The sequence below is a fragment of the Phasianus colchicus genome, chromosome 21 (assembly GCF_987193195.1).
Source record: "Phasianus colchicus chromosome 21, bPhaCol1.hap1.1, whole genome shotgun sequence".
Lineage (NCBI taxonomy): Eukaryota > Metazoa > Chordata > Aves > Galliformes > Phasianidae > Phasianus > Phasianus colchicus.
Genome location: NC_143456.1, coordinates 5,918,663 through 5,938,948, shown reverse-complemented (window position 1 = coordinate 5,938,948; position 20,286 = coordinate 5,918,663). Strand labels below are relative to the sequence as shown.

At 40.0% G+C, this 20,286-nt stretch overlaps 1 protein-coding gene and 2 non-coding genes across 8 annotated transcripts; all 3 read left to right on the top strand.

The window, feature by feature from the left end:
- The first annotated feature begins 446 nt into the window (after positions 1-446).
- NCBP3 (nuclear cap binding subunit 3) lies at positions 447-19,379 on the top strand. Of its 6 annotated transcripts, none has more exons than XM_090122508.1 (17): positions 447-1,606; positions 3,087-3,152; positions 3,880-3,985; positions 4,915-5,040; positions 6,499-6,627; positions 8,619-8,692; positions 9,613-9,721; positions 10,463-10,562; positions 10,887-10,993; positions 11,473-11,758; positions 12,542-12,699; positions 13,749-13,913; positions 13,998-17,693; positions 17,861-17,939; positions 18,348-18,422; positions 18,722-18,777; positions 19,216-19,379. In XM_090122508.1, exons 1-13 carry the CDS (start codon positions 1,208-1,210, stop codon positions 14,231-14,233), a joined length of 2,061 nt encoding a protein of 686 aa, XP_089978634.1. In that variant the 5' UTR covers positions 447-1,207; the 3' UTR covers positions 14,234-17,693; positions 17,861-17,939; positions 18,348-18,422; positions 18,722-18,777; positions 19,216-19,379. The 6 variants fall into 6 exon arrangements, with proteins under 6 accessions (XP_089978634.1, XP_089978633.1, XP_089978635.1 ...); XM_090122507.1 differs by having other exon boundaries at positions 18,348-18,429; XM_031591741.2 differs by having other exon boundaries at positions 451-1,552; positions 18,348-18,429.
- Positions 18,192-18,266, top strand: LOC116228257 (small nucleolar RNA SNORD49). Its single transcript, XR_004166738.1, has one exon. It is a non-coding gene; the product is annotated as a small nucleolar RNA SNORD49 (small nucleolar RNA).
- On the top strand, positions 19,069-19,142 carry LOC116228250 (small nucleolar RNA SNORD65). Its single transcript, XR_004166732.2, has one exon. It is a non-coding gene; the product is annotated as a small nucleolar RNA SNORD65 (small nucleolar RNA).
- Positions 19,380-20,286: the final 907 nt, after the last annotated feature.

Below are 20,286 nucleotides of genomic sequence, written 5' to 3'. Positions count from 1 at the left end.
AGAAATGTTTTCTCTTCTGATTATTTCAGAATCTGCTGCTCAGAGCAGGTGTTTCTGCCCTGTTTATTTCTCATATGTTCACATTATGCATACGTGGCCTTTCCCATAACCAGTCACATCTGGCATGGAAATATCACCTGTGGTGATATCACTTGGTGGTTCCTGCCAGGTGCTGGCTGTGTGATGTCAACACCAAAGATAGTTCTGGCAAAATAACTGACATTAACTATTGTGTAAAGATCTCAGTGCAGAGGCTGTTAAAAATAAATAAATCTGGAGTGTGTGACAAGTAGCAAGAAGAGCTTTTAGTCCCATTCAGTGATGGATGAGGGGAGGAGTCTTTATGTTGCCAGCTGCAAAATTTCTTTATACCTGTTGAATTTTAGAATCATAGAATTGTTAAGATTGGAAAAGACCTCTCAGATCTCCAAGTCCAACTCCAACCCATCCCACCATGCCCACGTCCCTCAGTGCCACATCCCCACAGTTCTCAAACACCTCCAGGGACGAGGACTCTCCCACTTCCCTGTGCAGCTGTGCCACTGCAGCACCACTCTTTCTGAGAAGAAACCGTTCCTAATATTCTACTTGAACCTCCCCTGGTGTGATTTAAGGCCACTACCTCTTGTCCTACAGTAACCTGTCACAGGGGGGTGTGCTGGAGGATTGTTTTGAGAAGTAGCAAAACTGAGGAATGAAGTAGGATGGGAGGGTCGTGGAACCAGAGAAACATTAAGAATTTGTAATAAAATTAGCTGGATGTGATGCTGGTGACCATGAGCTGAGGAAACACAGCTGTAGAGCCATCAGTCGTGTTATGCCATGGATGCCAAAATACCAGTGCTATTGGCCAAGGCAGGAGCAAGCCTTGAGATACAGCACGGTTCTGTACCATTGTGTCCAAGGGGGATAGCTATGAACTACAGTGAGCAATTAGGATAATTAGCAGAATAAAGAACTTGTTTCGTGAGAATTGCTGAATGGAATTGTAAGGCTCATTTAACATAGTGAGGGGAAGAATGAAATGATTCCTATGGTTCTATAAGACTTCTCTCGACGTACCCCCAGGTGGGAAGGCAGTACGTGACAAAGGGAACACCCGAGCTGAGAACAGACACGTTGCTCCTAAACAGCACAGAGCGGGAGCAAGACCTGAACGTTTGCAGAAGCCAGACCACTTCTGCCACAATCATTGTAGGAGGGGAAAATGGCGGCGAGCGGAGGAGCCGCTCTTTCTCTTCGTCTCTATGGCCGCGCTGAGCGCGTTGGCGCCACTCTCGCAGCAGCTCCGGGCGGCGCTCTATCCGCCTTGCCGTCTCTGTGGTGGCTCCGGGCGGCGGCGCTCTGCACCGCGGCGGGGCCGTCTCGTTGGCCGGGCGGAGGGCGGGCTTGGCGAGCCATGGCGGCCGTGCGGGGCCTGCGGATCTCGGTGAAAGCTGAGGCAACGGCGACAACTACAGAACCCCGCGGCCCGGAGCCTGAGCCTATGGAGGTGGAAGAAGGCGAGTTGGAGACCATCCCCGTGAGGCGATCGCTCCGAGAGCTCATCCCGGTGAGGGACGGGCAGGGGGAGCGAAGGAGGGACCGGCACCTGAGGGGGGGCAGGGTACGTAGGGGCGGCACTGAGGGCACCTGGGGGCTTCCTGTGAGGGAACGGGGGATGGCGGGGCGGGAGGGAGGAAAGCGGGGAGGGGCTGAGGGGGTGAAGGGAGGAAGGGGGAGGAGGTGAGGAGAGGAGGGGTGGGGAGCTGAGGGTGGGGGGACCGGCTGAGGAATGGGGGTGTGAGTGGGAGGCACCGGCGGTGCGGCTCGGAGGGTTTGTTTCTTGTTCTTTTTTATTTTTTTAACTCGCTGTCCTTAGATAAGTTCAGGTACGGTCAGGTTGAACGTGTGAAAGTGGGTCAGAGGTGATCTCCGTTCCTAAGTAGGCTTTTGTTCTGAAAACGCGTGTGGAAAAATGCTTGAGAAACTAATCTCTAATTAGCTGGTTGATCGACATGCTTCAGCTTCTACCAAATACGTGGCCTAAGAGGCAGCACCCTACTGTACGGACTTCCTTGTGCTCCATCAGTCACCCCAAACAGTGCTGGTTTGGTTGGTTTGCCTTTTTTTTTTTTTCCCCATTGAAAAAGTAAGACGTTTATTTTTGCTGTTCTCGTATCTTTCTCTTTTAAATATCTGCAACTTTAAGGGAAGTTTGGTACTAAGAAAAGCTGTTGGGCTCAGTGTGTGACTGTTTTCTAACTGAGACTGACCTACTTTCTAGAAAAAGGCCTTTAGCCAAAATAATTATTGGAGCACAAGGGTAAACAGCACATTTATCCTTAGAGATAACAAGACAAGATATGATCCTCGTGTCACAAACCTTCCTAGGAGGAAGGTTCTGAGGGTTCCAGAATGAAGCAGTGCCATTGTTAAACATGCAGACAGGGACAGAGCTGGGTCACTGCTCCAGGGTTCGTGTTGTTCATTGCAGGTTTAGATTTCAGCAGTGTCCATTGGTGGAAATGAATTTTATGTGTTTGTTTGTCATCATTGCCAGTGTTCCCCTCGGTCTGTAGCCTTGTATCAAACCGGTGATAATTCATTTTGCTGTTTTTTTGGAAGCTGGTTTTAAAATAATGATAAAAAAAAGAAGTGAAAGACACTTGCTGAACTGTGGAAATGCTTTGACATTCTGACTTTCCTCAAAACTGGAAATGGCACATTTCAGGAGTTGCCTGTCTTTATAACGACCCTGTTAAACCTGTGTGTGTTTTACGAGAAAATTACACGTGACACCAAAGTGGTGAAAACTGTAGTTAGGAAAAGGTGTTTGATGGCTTCTGCTGTGTTGCTGAGACAAAATAAAAACCTGACCAATTAAATATTGCAAAAGCACACATTTCTCATAGTAGAGGAATTTGGGTTGACTTGATGTGCTTTAAATCTCACAGCTGTCAGTGAGGTTAAGTGCTTGTTTACTTGTCTCTGTAAGAATCAAGGGGAAGAGGGTGGATTTCTCATAGGCCTGATTTGTTTTAGCACAGTGATTATGTAGCTGTCAGCATTCGTTGAGTTTTCATCGCTGTTTTGCTTTGTTTCAGGACACCAGTAGGAGATACGAAAACAAAGCTGGAAGTTTCATTACTGGAATAGATGTAACATCCAAGGTAATTTTTGTCCTGTGGTTCTTTGAAGTGTTTTGATTATTGCTGCAGGAAAGGAGGAAACACTTCATTTCTTTCCTGAGAAGCATGGAAGCTTACCATTATGAAAACACTTTTTTCAGTAACTAGAGAATTTTCCTTTATGTTGATTGCAAATGACATCTGGATAGGTTCTTTCTTGTAATTTTTAAGTAGCAAAATTTGTGTCCAAAACTTGAAAATGTTTGTATTGAAATTGCATTGATGCCATTCAGTATTGCAAAACAAGTTTTGCTGTTTGAGACATGTGAGCCTTCTCTTTTATGTGAGTGATGGTATTTCAGTATTGTTAAACGATGAATGTTCATTGTTTAAGATGGAGAAAGGTGGTGAAAGTGCTTATTTTAAGGCAGGTGCTTTTTAGTATATTGTTTGTACATTTCTTAGGAAGGAAAAACAAATCTTAATGTTCCATCATGGAAGCTGGGCGTGGGTTCAGGATAGTTTGTCTTCCATGTATTTTGATCCTCATTACGCTGCCAAACTTGCATTAAAAGTATTAAATGGCACAGTAACGTTTCAGTGAGTTCTTTTTGTGTTCTGAAACATACAGATCTCTTCAAAAATAACAGTTATTAATATAGATTGTTGCTGCTTGGTCGGTTGTATTTTAAATATCCAGTCCTATGATGTAAGTTGCTGGGAAGGCTGTACTGTTCCTGTTTTGACTGCATCGTTTCGCATTTTGCAGGAAGCAATTGAGAAAAAGGAACAAAGAGCAAAACGCTTCCATTTTCGAGCTGAAGTGAATCTTGCCCAAAGGAATGTAGCTCTGGATCGGGACATGATGAAGAAAGGTAGGTGTTTACCCAGCAATCAAGAAAGAAAGATCCCTTTGCTTACTTCCTCACAGTTCCTTTACTTTGATTTGTACTGTTTTATTTCCTACATCTCCCAACGTTTTTCCCAGATAATTTTCTAGAGAAATGACTTTATTTTAAAAACAATTTTTTGAACTACTTTGTAACAGTGCTTATCATTTTCACTCCTTACTTTACTGACACCAGAAAAGAAAACATTTTTAATTTAATATTTGGCAGTGGCACCTAATGTATATGTCCAAAATCTGTCTTCAGGACCAGTGCTGCCTTAAGAATATCTAAGGCCTTAGGCACTGTTTGTGTGTGAGTGTAGGACTCTGTGTCCTGTGCATAGAAAGATCAGATTCCATGAGTGATGGCACATGTGCTGTAAGATGACAAGCTGGACGTGCTGGAGTATAAGCAGATAATCTGAGAGATGTGCACACACAACAGATTGGCATTTTTGGCATCCAGTTTGTTCCCAAGTCCTTTGTCCAGCTGGCAGCTTGGACTAACTAAGTTGTGGCCTGTAAAATCTCTCCATGAGATGTGTACAAAACTTGTACTATGTCCTGGTCATGGGTCTCATTAGTATTATGTCTCTTCAGTACTTAGTGGAAGTACTTTAGTAGCATTTTAAAGAAAAAAAAGAGAAGAAAACCTCTATAAGGCAGTTTGATGCTTTTCAGTATCTGCAGCTCTCAGTGTTTGTAGTGTTACAACCACCTTTCTCTGTTTTTAATTCTCAGTTAACATTTTACAGTGTGGAGTAACTCAAGTTCTAGTGTTGTAGATTGGTGAACATCATACTTCTACACCTTTAGCTTATTTTAAATGTTTGCTTTATAAATCCATATATTATGAACATAAAAGCTTGCTTTGTAGAAATGAGTGTCAGTTTGATCTCTTTTCCTCTTTTATAGCAATTCCTAAAGTGAGACTGGACACAATTTACATTTGTGGTGTGGATGAAATGAGTACACAGGACATCTTTGCCTATTTCAAAGAGTATCCTCCTGCTCACATTGAGTGGTTAGATGATACTTCATGTAAGTAAACAGAATCTTTTGGTTGTCATTCTTCATCTTTTATATCAGTGGAAGTTGTACTTTGGATGTCTTCGTGGTTTTGTCTGTTTTCTTTTCATTAACCTTAGCCAAAAGAGATTTATAAGGAAAGAATTAATAGCGTGTGGTGAAAATCAAACCCACTGAGTATTTAGAAAGAAAATGATTTAAAAATGACCTAAATAGCTTACCGTTACACAAATTACTGATGTTGAAGGAGACTCAAATAAATGCACTGGTAGATAGAAGGGTGGCCAGTGATCAAAGTGTCAGGGCAAGGGAGTCACTTGTGGAGGATGTGAATGAGTTCATTACAAGCTGAAGTGGTATTGTTCAAAATATGGTGGTCTAATTAATACAATTAGAAGTGCTGATGAGAGAAGATGACTGGGCGTAGAGAGGCAAGTTATGTAGTTCTTAGAAAATGGAGTGAAGAAAACATGATGAGGAACTGTTTGTTGACAATCTGAAATTATCAGAAAGGAACAACAGGAAGTAGCTTGCCAGTTCTGATGTGGGAAAAAATGGTCTAAAAATGTGGTGCTGCTTGCATTTTGGCATAAATAGTGTATCTGCTTGTGTCACAAAGGATAATGTTCAGAGAGGAAATTATTTAACTATATGCAGCTAGAGAGGTTGGCATGGTTTTGTGCTGGGAAGAAGCAGACTTGTTCCTATATTTGTTTAGTTCCTTCTCAGGGAGGAATTAGTGGGAGGAGGAAGGTGGCTGATGAATGAGACATGCATAGATTGGAAAGGGAATGCAAATTCACATAGCAAGGGCTGTTGTGAGGATATGCATGCAGTGGGGTTGCCAGGAAGATAAAAGATTCTACATCAGCATGTATGAAATGCTCTTAATGGGCCTTGTGAGTTGTAAGTTTTACTTCAATAGTACCTGCTGATATTTGAGACATACATGAAACACTTACTGACTCATGTTGTTAACCTATGTACTATGTAACCTCTAAAGTGCTTGAGCAGTTTCTTATTTTTCTGCTCTTTGGAAAAGGTTAACAGAATTCTGTGCTAAGGTCCAATGTTTGGTTAAATTTAAATAAAAAAGGAGAAATAACCCTTGGGTTGTTGTTTTTTCTTTTTTTGATCTTTAATTGCATTTCTGTGCTAACACATTCATGATATATAGTAGCTGTTATTCACTATTCTTTGCTCTGATTTATACCTGTGGTTGTGCATTTTGGTGGGTATGGTTATGATCAGTTGTTGTGTTTTTGTAACAGAATGAAAGCTGTGTGTCTCCCAGGTGAACAAGGGTTAAAGAACAGGAATTCCCTTATGAAAGATGTATCTGATTACATTTTAGTCATATCCCATGATAAGAACATTTCTGATCTTCTGTTTGCAATTTCCCTCCAGTAAGGCAGTGCATGTGACACAAACTGCATTTTATTTTTGTGTGTGTTTCTATCTATGTCATAGGCAATGTGGTCTGGCTTGATGAAGTAACAGCAACACGGGCTCTAATAAACATGAGTTCCTTTCCTGATCAAGAGAAACCAAAAGGCAGAGAAAACAATGAAGAGAAGACAGCTGAAAAAAACAAGAAAGGTAGATGAGATATGCATATACAGATGTCATCTGGTTAAATCAATTCAACTTTAAACTTGTGCTTGGGTACTGCGTAATCTAAATTACTGAAGGAGCTTCTATCATATAGTTTCAGGTAAATGTATTCTGCCACTTTAAAAAAGGCTTTCATCTTGGAAACCTTTTGAAGAAACTACTTCTTAAAAGGTGGGTTGGAGTTAGACCAACAGCAGTAATTTGGTCAGTACTGAACATGTTAGATGCAGGGTCAGATTCAGATGTGGTGGTACACGTTGCACAGAAATAAATCTGTTCTGTGCTTGCAAAGGCAGTGGAAGGATGGATATTTTAACTGTGGAAACAGCAGGTGTAAGAAAATGTGCTGGTTTTGAAATACCATGGTTTATTCCTTGGCTTGATACCACACCATCCATGTATACCATCCACACTGCTGTGCTAAAGCACCACCTCACTGCTGTGTGTATCATCTCTCAATTTGACTGTTTTACTTTCAAGATATAAGTGACCCTTCAGAGTGCTTCTAAAAGAGCAAAGCAGTGAACGTACAGCTCAGTGTTGTGATAAATTTGGTATCTGAATGCCTTAGTTGTAAATTCATTCTAGAGATGTAAATTAAGAGTCAGACCAATATGATAAATTGTTTCAAAGTACTGTCCTGAAGAGTACAAAGTGAAGGGAGGTGTTTTATTTATGAACTCTTCCCAGATTTTGCTTAAAATTCATTTGAACAAAATGCAGATGGACAGTCTCTCTATTTTATATTCACAGTGCTATCAAAAGCCTTTTTGTAAAATTTGGGCTTTAAACTTGTGGATGCTTCTAACTCATTCCCTTTTCTTCTTGTTGCTTTTCTCTACAATGCAGTGGCTCTTCCACCATCCATGTGACTTTAAAATATTGATAATGCTTCAAGTAAGATTTGTTACAAAGTTTTTGCAGATTAGTGAATGTCTTTTTTAAATGGAGCGTAAAAATATGTATATTAATCTTGTTGGCTACAGTATCCACATTACATCATCAAAATGATGTCATTTAAATTCCTCCTACATAATCTTAGTCACCTGTTCAGCTGGAAAAGTGGGATACTGGATGGAGTACAAGTTGTGCAGATTACATCTTAAGGTGTGAGGTGCATACAGATATATTAAAGTAGTCTGGCTCAGGTACGTTTCTTTTCTAGGTAAGAACTTGAGGCCTATGTAGACATTTAGGGTTGCAGGAGACGTCTTTACAGTGAGAAGCTAATATAAAATTGGATGTTTGAATGCTGTCCCTGATAAAAGTCAGCTAACATTTGATTTTGGCTAATTTGTTTCCTGAAGTTCTCTCTTTGGAGTCAGATTGGTTCATTGTGCTTTACTTTTTCCTTTGAACTTGGGTGTAGTTGTCAAGATTTTTTTAATAGCTGCGGTTCCATATTAGAAGTTGTCAAGTCCAGTCAGACGAGATTTTAAGATAAGGAACTGTGAAATATAGAAGGGGTTTTTTTAGTCATATGTCTCTTGGAGAGGCTCACAAACAATTTCCAATAACAATTTTCTTCCTGTAAGCTAAAAAAAAAACCACAACAACAACAAAGGAAAACCTGAAAACCTGTTTCATGTTGTGAATATTGGATACCTGTAGGTACTTGCAGCATTTAGAAGGGAGGTGGAAGGAAACGGGCTTTGATCCACCTTTTGCAGTCTTGTCCTTGCTGATCTCTGTCATACTTAGAAATTACAGTGCAATTTCATTTGCTTTCAGATAAGTAAATTGATAATCCATGCCTCTGGCACTTACCTGTATGGGGTCTGTCTGGTTAATGTTATTCTGTGCTCATGTGTGCTTCAGATTTCTGTAGACGTTCACTGTTTCGATTACTCTCTAGGCTGCACGGAGGAATTGATAACACCTTCAGTCTGATTTCAAAGACTGTAGATAATAATATTCAAATGAACCAGAACATTAAAATGTAGATTTTTTTTTTTCTCAATTATTTTCTTCTTTAGAAAAACAGGAGGAAAGTACTGATGATGAGACAGAAGAAGGCGAGGTTGAGGATGAAAATCCAAGTGACGTTGAGGTCAGTATAGAAAGCAAATGAAAACCCCATTACAGGAGTTTTGCTCTGAGTGATGGAAAGTATTCATGACGTTATAGTTTTTACCATACATGCTCATAATTTACAATTTAATTATCAAAGCAAATAAGGTGGGGAAAAAGGCAGGAAGTGCAGAAGTGCTGCTGGTGAGAATAGCCTCATAAAAGTGCTTTGTGAAAGTAATTTTTGAAGACTGTTAGGGCAGCCAGCATGTAAGAGCTAGACTGGCTGCTCTATCCTGTTAAAGGAGACAATGAAAGAAAAATAGTGGAAGGCAGCAGCCTTTCAGTATAGAAGGCAGTGTATAAAGTGGGGAAAAAAAAGGGGATTTAGGCTGCCCATAGATTTGTGTGGGCATCAGCATACGCATTGATGTTCTGTAAGTAGTTTAATCTTCACTGGTTGAATATATATAATGGGTGTCATTAGTATTTTCTTTAGGAATGGCTCAGCAAACACTCGCCCTGATTATGGAAATCTGAATTTTAGCTTATAGAAAGCAGTTATAAATAATAAAAAAAAAAAACAACCAACAGTGCCTGTAAGTCACTGCATGAGGGCAGGAGAACCCATTGGTGAGACCATTTGTAGATGAAACAAACAAGAAATCCAGTCTTTCTTTTTCAGTGTCCAAGTTTATTTATTCATTTCAGTCATATTGGAGTTTCGTTTGAAAACTTATTTAATAATCTGAAGAAGTGTTATGAAGGAAGAGGCAACAATATTTAAAACCTTTTGGCAAATTCAAATACATAGTAATTTGTCAAGAAAGAAGTGGAGTTAGTCTGAACAGAATCTGAAAAGTAATTTAATAACCAAGGGGTTGCTTTTCTGCAAGCAATCCATTTTCATTCAAAAGTAATTTTATTTTTGAGTCCAAAATACCTTTTTTGCCCCCAAAGTTGGATGCCCTCACCCAGGTAGAAGAGGATTCTCTCCTGCGTAATGATCTTCGCCCTGCCAATAAACTGGCTAAAGGAAACAAGCTATTCATGAGATTTGCTACTAAAGGTAAATGAACAGCTTAACAAGCATAATGAATTAATTGCTTGTTGCAGTTTTATTTGTTGACTAATTAATTACTTGAAGTACCTAATTTTTATTTGCAAAATTGTTAGGTTTTTTGCTAATTATTAGGTATTAAGGTTTTGCTATGAATACACATTTAGTGTGTGAATTAAATCCAGTTCATGTTGTATGAAGATTATTGTACACAAAATATCATCTTGGGTTCAGGGCATTCTTCCCAATACCATAGAATAGGTTTTATAATGCACTTCTCCACAGAGGAAAATTTCACATTTTATAAATATGGAAATCAGTTGTGATGCTTATGAGGTATTGATGGAAATTGTCACTTAATGCAGTTGAGATATTAAATTATATTTATGAATAAAATGAAAATGCATATAATTTCTGAGCCATGTGGAAGGTGGCAGATGCATAAAGAAAAGAAAGGTCAGGAATAAGGTAAGTATGGCCTCCAGCAGTTGCAATGGGATGTAGTGCTCCTTTAAGCTGATATGCAGAAACTCAGAGTCTCCATGGAATTGGGCACAAATAAGACTGTGGCTGTAGGAGAAATTTAATTTGGGTTGTCAGCAAAATTGTATCATCCAGAAAGGAAATTGAAATACCAGGGACCTGTAAGACCTAATCAGTCTTCCTTTCACTCTGTGTGTGTCTGACTGGATGCTAGTGAGGTATATTCAAAGAGGAAAGGAAATATTCTTTTAACTTATGTTTTTTCAGATGACAAAAAAGAACTGGGAGCTGCAAGGAGAAGCCAATATTACATGAAGTATGGCAATCCCAATTATGGAGGCATGAAGGGGATTCTTAGTAATTCTTGGTGAGTGCAGGATGGAGGAATTGGAACGTGGCAGATACTCAGACAAGGTTGTCCAAAGCTGTTGTAACTGCAGATTTTTTTTTCTTTTGGTTTCTGTAGATGTATCTGAAGTGTGAGTAATGTTTTTGCACAGTGATGATGTATTTGCTGGGGAATATTTTGTTGTGACAGTAAAAAGTTTTGTATTCAGAACACACACACAGCACAGTTCTCTGGCATAAATATCTGTTATTAAAGTGAGTGATAATTGCACGTGCTTAATCCAGGATTGGTTACAGCTCATTTCTTTGTGATAGGAACATCATTCTTTTTATGGTGTTTCAGGAAACGGAGATACCATTCACGTCGAATCCATCGGGATGTGATAAAGAAAAGGACATTTATTGGGGATGATGTTGGCCTGACTCCTCCTTACAAACATCGGCATTCGGGTAATTGCTGACAACATGTCAAAGCTGTATAAGTGTAACTGGGCAAGTGGAGAGCTGGATGCATTATTTTTGGTGTTACTACTTAGAGGAGTTGAGAATGATTCTCATAAGCCAGCAGTTGTCACATTAAGTCCTGCAAGATGATAGGAATTGTTATGTTTAATTCAGCATGAACTGCCCCTGCAACAAGAGGCAGTTATACCCTGTATGTTGAGTCCAGCTACCTGCTTGAGCAGTATTCTGAAGTAGTGAAACACTATGGGCTTTTTTTGTCCTGTAGTGATTTTCTCCCTCTTAGATTATTCTGTAGTATAGATTCCACATAGAATATTTTGCAAAATATTCTCTTTTTAGCCTTGAAGAACTACAGAGACTCATTTCTATTGCATCATCTCTTTACAGCAATAATTTTCTGCTTTGTTCTTATCTACGATAAATGGTAAACTTCGGTTTCTCAGAGTCAGTTTGTTTTGCTGTAGGCTTGGTAAATGTTCCTGAGGAGCCTATTGAGGAGGAAGAGGAGGAAGAAGAAGTTCAGGATATGGATGAAGATGACAGAGTTGTTGTAGAGTACCGTGATGATTTACAACCTTTCAAACAGTCCCGAGACCGCGGTACAGCGAGACGATCGAGTGCAAGTGCATCTGATTCTGATGAAATGGACTATGATCTTGAACTGAAAATGATATCAACCCCCTCTCCCAAAAAGAGCATGAAAATGACAATGTATGCAGATGAAGTGGAGTCACAACTGAAAAATATTAGGTAAAGGTTCCCTATTCTTTAGAAGTGTCAGTGAAAAGGTATTTAAAATGTAATCAGTGACAGTACTGTCAAAGCTTAAAGGCAAACTGTTGAAGCTGCTATTTCAATTCTTAACATAATTTTGCAGTAGACATTTTAGAGGTGAAATGCAAAATACAGAAAAGCCTGTATCAGTCTTTTCTTTCCAATTAACATATTTAAAACGCAGTTCCTTTGTAGATTTCTGCAACCCAGCACCATGATGATAATAAAGCTCAAAGTGGAATCAATGGAAATGTAAGCAAGCAAGCAAAATTAAGCTCTTGCATTTCATAGGCAGGGCAGCCATCCTCAGATGTAGATGGGGAAAAAAGTAATTTATGTTCACTGTGGACTCATTAACCAAAACTACATATACTGTGGGCAATCAAAATAATTTTAATATACATCCCTTTGGCAGTATGAGTCATTATAATAATTCATTATAACATCAGATCTTTTACCAATTCTGAGGTTGTTCATTTGCTTTGAATTTTGATGCAGAGGGCACAGCCTTACAGAGACAAGCTTGATATCTGCCTTGTAACAGATACTGAGGAGCTCATGTGATTACAGTTACTTTGGATTCTGACTGAAAAACGTGCTCATATAAGTAACGTTTTTGGGTCTTTTTGTTTGTTTTTTTAGCTCTGTTTCTCAGCACAGCAATTCTGATAACGTTTTCTGTAATTTTACATACAAGAAGATCTGAGAACTGCACTAGATTTCATTTTGCTTAAGGGACTTTATTATTGTTTTATTTAGGAATTCCATGCGAGCAGATAGCATAGCAACCAGTAATGTGAAAAACAGGATTGGCAGTAAAGGATTATCAGACAAAGTAGTAGATGTAAGACTACTGTTAGAAGAAAAACGTCAGAATAACAATGGGCTGCGCCAGCCAAACAGCATTGTAAAATCAGGTAATTTGAAACTCTTACTTTGTGCAGAATTATGACTGTCTTATTAATAATTGATGTAGTCATTTTACATCAGTCCTCCAGTGCAACTTAGAAACATGAGGAAATCCTATTCAGCAGCAATTTCTGCATTCAGATGGTTAATTTATCCTCACTAAGAGGCAGAGTTGGAGGTTGCTTTGGGGGAAAAGTAAAGTACATTTAAGTGAAAGAGTGACATTTATTTTTATCTAATTTCTTTGCCTGCATTTATTTCCCCCCCACCAACACACTTTGTCCCTTTTAATTTGCTTATTTATTGAGGCAGATTCTGTATGAAATTATGGGAACCTGTATTGGGGGGAGCTCATGTGCAAACTGAAACATGAGGCACCAACTATGTGAAATAATACATATATGGAAGTATGTATGTGTAAACCTGTATATATGTGTCTATTGAAGTATTTTTTCAAATGGCAGTCTTTATTTATTTATTTCATGCTAATTGACTTGCTTTTTTTGGCACAGGTGTGTGTAATTACAGCTACTTCTGACACAGATAGCAGAGAATTATCTGACTGATCATGGGTTAAGTGTCAGTATATTTAGCATTTGTATATTCTTATTTCCATTTAATTCTGTAAAATATTAAGAGGTATTAGAATCCTAAGGCAAAGTAGCTATAATCAGAAAAAAAAAATCATCAGAGGCATAACAATTATCTTATAATCATAGCTCATGCTGGATACATATATGCTGGGCTGCTAAAACAAATGCAACAAGCCATGGAATAACAGCTACTTTTTTGGTCATCTGGACAAAAAATAACCTGAAAACATTAAATACCACATTTTATTGCCAGAGAACAGCAGAATCTGGATAATGTTTTGTTGCAAGCATTGTCGAGACTGAAATCTGAATATGAAGGACTTAATGAAAAGAGGATAGAAAAGATGAGGACGTTTGTCTAGTTCTGAATTCTATGAAGCGTGCAATGAGCATCAAATTAGCTGGCTGAACTAAAGTAAATGCAACGTGATTTTTGTTGTTTTAATCACTGAAAATATCCCTAGATGTGCGGCAAAGACTGGGAAAAAGACCACATTCCCCAGAAGTTAAGCCTCCAAGCAGCATCTCTGCTCCTCGTCGAGAACCAATATCAGATGTACACAGCCGGTTAGGAATCCCAAAGCAGGATGTAAAAGGCCTCTACTCTGATACCAGAGAGAAGAAATCAGGTGAGTTTTGTGGTGGAGTACAAGTTTAAAGAAATGCAATACGTTCCTGTTATTTTTAAATATGCTTGTTTTTCATCTTATTAGGTAATTTATGGACCCGATTAGGGTCTGCTCCGAAGACACAAGAAAAGACTTCAGATAAACCTGAAAACTCTGTGGCATCTCCAGAGGAAGATGATTCAGAGCTCCAACGGGTTTGGGGTGCTCTCATTAAGGAAAAAGAGGAATCTCGGCAAAAAAAGAGTCGATTGGATAATTTACCATCTCTACAAATTGAAATCAGCCGAGAAAGCAGTTCTGGATCAGATACTGAATCATGATTTTACACTTTGATCCTCAAGATCGTGACTCTGCAGTGTGGCAAGATTTCCTTTGCCCAAAAGCTGAACACTGGCAAAGACTCTGCAGTGAAGGTTCCAGAAATGTCTCAGTTCCTTTTATACAGAAATAGAGATGCATATGCCACTTGAAACCTAAAGCAATCATGTTTGTCTGGAGTCTGTGGTTGGCCCTGTGTTATGTAGGGCGTTGTCTTATATGTTAATTACAGCAAACCTGTAGTTAATTCTAGCCAAACACTTTTCCCTAACCTCTGAATTTAAAAGAAGAGGGAGAAATACTCTGTATTTTTAAGAAGACCTTTTTGTTCTTAATATTTTTAACATGGAATCTTTTAACAAAATATTTTACACAGTTCATCCAAAGAACAGGGCATTTCACAGTCAGCACCATTGCCTTGCCCTTCTGGCACTTACCAGCACCTTTCTTCTTAAAGTAATAACAATAATGCTTCCTGGGTAAGCAGCCAGCAAGGAGAAAGCATGAAGGGACTGCCACGTTCCCTTCCTCCAAAATAATGAATGTAAATTCAATGTTGTAGTATAGTGAGGTTTCATGCAGTATCCATATGGCATCACTGCTCTCCAGGAATTCATTTATTTGTTTTGGTGATACTGTGTTCTGCTGTAGCAAGGATTGCAGTGTTTCAGACTGCAAAATTGGTTGAGAGAATTGTACAAATTCCCGAAGGTTTTTCTTATCTTTTTTTTTTTTTTCTAGTTGCATATTGAGAAATTATATTTCTCTCATTCAGCTGTATTATGTTTTGAAGAAATCTAACAGTTTAAATACTTACATTTTTATATTTGTGGAAATTTCCTGTTGGCCATGGTGAAAAAAGCTCTAGTGATGTTTTCCTATGTGCTGTTTAACTATACATATATATAACTGAAAGAGAAAAGGAGAACTATAGGATCACTGTCCCACATCAATATTTTTGAGTGTTCTTGTATAGTACATGTGGATGTGCACATGGTTGACTTGTTACATTCAGCTTTTTTTTTTTTTTACCTGCGTATCCTCTCTACATAAAAGTTTGATCAGAGTGCAGCTGCAATTTTTTCTTCTTGTTGCCTGTGGCATATATTTTGCCAATAATTCTAAATGAGAAATAATGATAGCACGTCGTGTTCTGCTGAACAGAACAGGTGGCAAAAAACATTGTCTGCTGTGTTTTTGACAGTCTGAAGATGTTTGCTTTGTCTTTAGGACTGTTCATCCTGGAGAAGAGGACGTTTGGGGGGGGATTTTATCAACGTGTATATAAATACCTGAAGGGAGGATGTAAAGAAGAGAGCTGTGCTATCTTCAGTGGTACCCGGCGTTAGGATAAGAGGCAGAAGGCACAAACTGGAACACAGAAGATTCTGTCTGAACTTCAGGAAGCACTTCTTTACGCTGTGGATGATGGAGCACTGGCTGCGCAGAGAGCTTGTGGAGTTTTGACATCCTTGGAGATGTCAGAAGCTGCCTGGATACACTCCGGATGGCCCTGTTCATGCAGGGGGTTGGCAGGTGACCTCCAGACGTCCCTTCCAACCTCTCAACCATTTTGTGATTCTGTCCCTACTTCCCAGGTTCTGTCAGTCCAAATTGTCAGTATCTCTTCTCCTGTCTGCCGTTTAGCAGTCTTCCTCACTTTGTTTTGTGTTTTTGTTTATTTGTGGGTTTTGTTTGGTTTTCTATTAAGTTGGAATAGATTTGAAGTTTCACAGAAGTAAAGAGTCTGCAATTAACTTTCTTACTGCTTTAAGCAGCATGCAAAATGAGAGGTGAAGTGAAAGGTACAGTGATGAGAAATGTAAGCCAGGGACCGTCTGGGCTTCCCGTCTTCTTTCCTTGTTTCGTGACACCTTGCAGTTTATATTTAATTATTGAATATATAAATATGGCTCATAAAAAAGTGCTGTTTGAGAGTAAATGACTGCAATGTCTGATCACTGTAATAATTCATTTCAGTGTGTGCTTTCATTAATATCCCTAACAAAGCTTTAAAATAGAATCACACCTTACCCGTTCCTCAAGACCCCGATGAAATTCATTTAACCAGTCTCTTTTTGCCAGTAAACCTTTGTGTTGTGTTACTGCTTTGAACCCATTCTGACTTTGCCTTTTTCTGAAAGGAGGAGGTAGGTATCAGTCACACGTTGTGTCTGTGAGCATTGCTTTCTGTGTTGCTGTGAACTGAGGTCAGTGCCTGGCTGTGGCCTGCTCTTCACGTTGCTGATAACCACTGTGTTTCCAGGTAAATATTCACCACTTGAGCCTGGTGAAGGGTGGGCTGCTGGCATGAAAGATGGAATGGGAAGAGAAAATGTCTTCAGCTGAGAGCTGATCTGATGGGTGTATGAATGAGAAAAGCGTGGGCAGTGGCTGGCATTCAGGGAGGAAGAGCCATTAGTCTGTCTTTCATGTAATCATAATTAGAAATGCATCTCTGTTTGGAAGGGAGGCTTGTGTGTTAATGACAGCACAGGATCCTGGCTGCAAGGAAATAGAAGTCTGCTGTTGAAGGGACCTACTGAGAGGTTGTTTTCGTTTTCCCCCCCTTTTTCCGTTTTTCCTCCCCTTTTCCATTTTTTCTTTTTTTTTCATCCCTCCCCCCCCCTTTTTCCCCTTAACTTTTTTTCCCTTTTTTTCCTTCATTTTCCCTTTTTTCCTCCTTTTCTCCCTTTTCTCCTCCTTTTCAATCATGCTTTTTCTTTTTACAATAAGAACGTTTGCCTGGTTTTCTGTTCTGATTTTGTACAAAGAAGCCTTGGAAGGTACGTGCTGCTATCAGGAATGCCACTTTTGTTCTTCCTTTGTTACCCAAACATGGATTTCTGTGCTTTAAACCTTCAGTGGGCACTTAATCATAACTAACATAAACCCAGGAGATTGCATAGAAGAGTTTCCTGCAAGTCCCCTTCTTTCTCTTTGCGATCCGGGAGCCAGACAGACTCCATCCCTCAGCAATTAGTTGTAGCCCCATTTCAACCCTCCCACCCCTTTCTCCCTCGCTGCAGGAAATGGACGCCATTCTCCCCCCGCCTCGCCTGAGCAGTGGTACAGCCCACCCACCTCTCGCGAGAGCATTGCGGCGGCCTGTCCCTCTCTCGCGAGAACAGCGGTGCGGGCAGCCCCCCCCCGCCGTAGGGTGGTACATCCCGAGCCTTTATAAGCTGAGGCAGCGATTCTTCCCGCCCTTTCTCCTCGTGTGCCGTGTGGAAGCGCGGTGCTTTCTGTAAGGCGCGCGGCAGGGCTGAGGTGAGGGCTCCCACCACTGGGCAGCGGTGATGCACGCCGTGCCTCCTCGCCCCCCACGGGCTATAGGCCCGACCACTCGAGTTGAGGGAGATAAAGGAGAACGGGCCTCGCTCCTCCCGTCCCCGCAGGCCCTCATGGAGGCGGATGGCGGCCCAGGGTCCCGCTGAGAGCGTGTAGGCAGTCCGTCCTGAGGTGAGCGGGCTGGGAGGATTTGGGTGGGGGAGGTTCTTAGTGCTGAGCCTTCTGAGGCCTACTGTGGGTTTTTATTTTTATACTTCGCCCTCGCTACCCCCCTTTCTTCCCTCTTTGATCCTTGAGAGGCTTCTTATTGTACCAGATGTACTTCTGTGATTTTCTAGAGTTACTGCTGAGGAGTATACACCTTTAATGCTTGTTTGGTGTCAGCTTCCCCTGCAGAACGATGCCCTGAAGCAAAGAGTAAGTTATCCTCATGTTCTGCCAAGGTTAAGAACATTCTAGATCTTTCCTTGTATACCAGTGATGTAAAGTAGCTAAGTGCAGGGCTGTTAATTGCAAATAATCTGTAACAGTTTTATCTTAATTAAGATAAAGAGCAAACGTTATGTCCCGATAACAGAATTAATGCTTTATATTAACAAACGGGCAAGGGTGCAGTCAGTTCAACGTGAAGCTGTTCCTCTGTGTATTGACCTATCAGAGTTGCTGGCTGTTGATGATGATACCCCAGAATAGGAAGTGCCGTCAGATGCGAGAACTGACGATAACCTTCTTATTTGTCTGAAATACAGCTGCATGTGTGTGAACTTAGAGTCGTCTGCACCTTGTCTGCTAGGACCAATGGGGCAATGTTTCTTTGCTTTGCAGAACCTAGGATTTCCAGGTGATGTGATACAATAAGGATTGGGAGCAGGCATCTCTGGAGATGGCCGTAATGTGAAGGTAGGAGGTGAGTTTCATTGGACCATGTGGAGATTCCTACCAGGCTGAATCTGTTGAGAATAAATGGATCTTACTGATCATAAAAAAAAAACCACAGGAAGCATATTTTGTATGGTTATCCTTCATAACTTGAATCAATCTACTTTCCTTCCTCTCGTACTCAAAATATAAAGCTGATTGTCTGGGATCCTTAATTATCACTTGCCACATACTCATAGCTGTTGATCATAGAATCATAATTATTATTTATGATTTTGATAATAAATAGACATTATGATAAATGTCTGTTTATGTTACAGCCCTTCACACGGCCTTGGGACAGAAGTGAGACTGCAAGAGCAAGAGTTTGTTCTGGGTGAGTTGTAATATTCTGTGTGCTTAGTTCACTGTGGTACTTTTGGGCTGCACAACCCACAAACACTGTGTGGTTGAGAGCATTTTCATTGGCCATCTTTTTGTTTCTGTGTATCTTTAGCTCTAAAAGAGCAATTGATGAAATTGTAGGACAAAGCAACTCTTCGTTGGGCTGAAATAGTGAAGGTGAACATACAGGAGCTGCTGTCTTCTGCACTATAGTTTTGTTTACAGCAATATAGAACAAAGGTGCTGCTTGTTTTAGAAATGCATCAGTGTATCTGAGGATATCATATGATGAAATTAACCAAAAATTGCTGGAATTACCGGCAGATTGACTGGTGATGAGCAAAGGTTTTTCTGATGATATCACTTAAGTTAACAAAAAGGTAAACAACGAATGTCAGATGGTCAACTTATTCCTGCTGTTGTATTGCAGGTGTTGATGCTGAAAGCAGGTTTGTTTGAGGAAGAAGGAACCCAGTGGAACATGAGTGAGCTTGGCAGCTGATCTTTGAAAACACCACCTGTTTTTCTGTGCATGGACTTTTAAGATAAAACAATGCATACTGTTCTGATACATTAAAGTTCTTAAAAACAAAACTTCAATCTGCTTTTGTCACTCAATTGCATAAAGAAATGACACTTGATTACCCAACACATCTTTGATACACCACATCTTTGATCCACATGCATGCTTCTATGATTTGCTGTATTATGATGCAGTACATGTATACATGGTGCAGTGTAGTTTCTGCAGATAGTGTGAACAGGTTTCAGCTGTAAGCATTCTATCTGGTGTTTGGTAGTTTAGGCAGTTTAAACACATAATGCTAAGACTGCTACTGTGCTTATTGTAGAAATTAGGCCCTAATACCCCAACAGCAAGAAAAGAAGTGTTCAAATTGGGGCAAATGCAACTGTTTCTGTAGCTTTTTCAGGCTTGAAACTTGGCCTCAAAGTCTGATGGGGGCACTGCATAATCTGTTTCTGCAGCAGCAGCATTTATTCTAGCTGATTGCACATGTCTTCTCTAAATAGTGGTTCAAACGTGAACTGATTTCCAGATGGGAAGAAAGGGAAAAAGATTCTCTGTAGCTTGACAGCTGTCTTTGTTATAACTGGTAAAGAGTAAAAAAAAGGCAGATGTTGCTGACCATTTTGCCCACTTGGTGTCACCAAGTGAAAGATTTTAATGTACTTCAGAGTGTATGCAGAAAGCAGGTAATGATATTAATGAACTAATTGCGTGTGATTGAATGCTTATGCAGTGGGAATGGGAATCTAAAGCTTTTAGATTAGCTGTACAGCTCCAGGTGGAACATACATTGATGTTGTTTTTGAAAGGGACGAAACTTCCATCCTATATGAAGTTCTTAGGATGTGTGCCAGAAAACAGCCCTTAAGCAAGGCTGACACAGCAGCTGTCAGTCAAAAATGGTAGTTCAGAAGCAAGAATTTAGGAATGACCTAGAAGCCATTTTGTAGAGTTCATTTGCACCCTTTGAAA

Excerpts from the sequence above, each read along its gene's own strand:
- NCBP3 (XM_090122509.1), top strand. The coding sequence starts at position 1,208 with ATGGCGGCGAGCGGAGGAGCCGCTCTTTCTCTTCGTCTCTATGGCCGC. Across the intron at positions 5,041-6,498 it reads GTGGTTAGATGATACTTCAT|GCAATGTGGTCTGGCTTGAT; the intron begins GTAAGTAAACAG and ends TCTATGTCATAG. Across the intron at positions 11,759-12,541 it reads TCACAACTGAAAAATATTAG|GAATTCCATGCGAGCAGATA; the intron begins GTAAAGGTTCCC and ends TGTTTTATTTAG.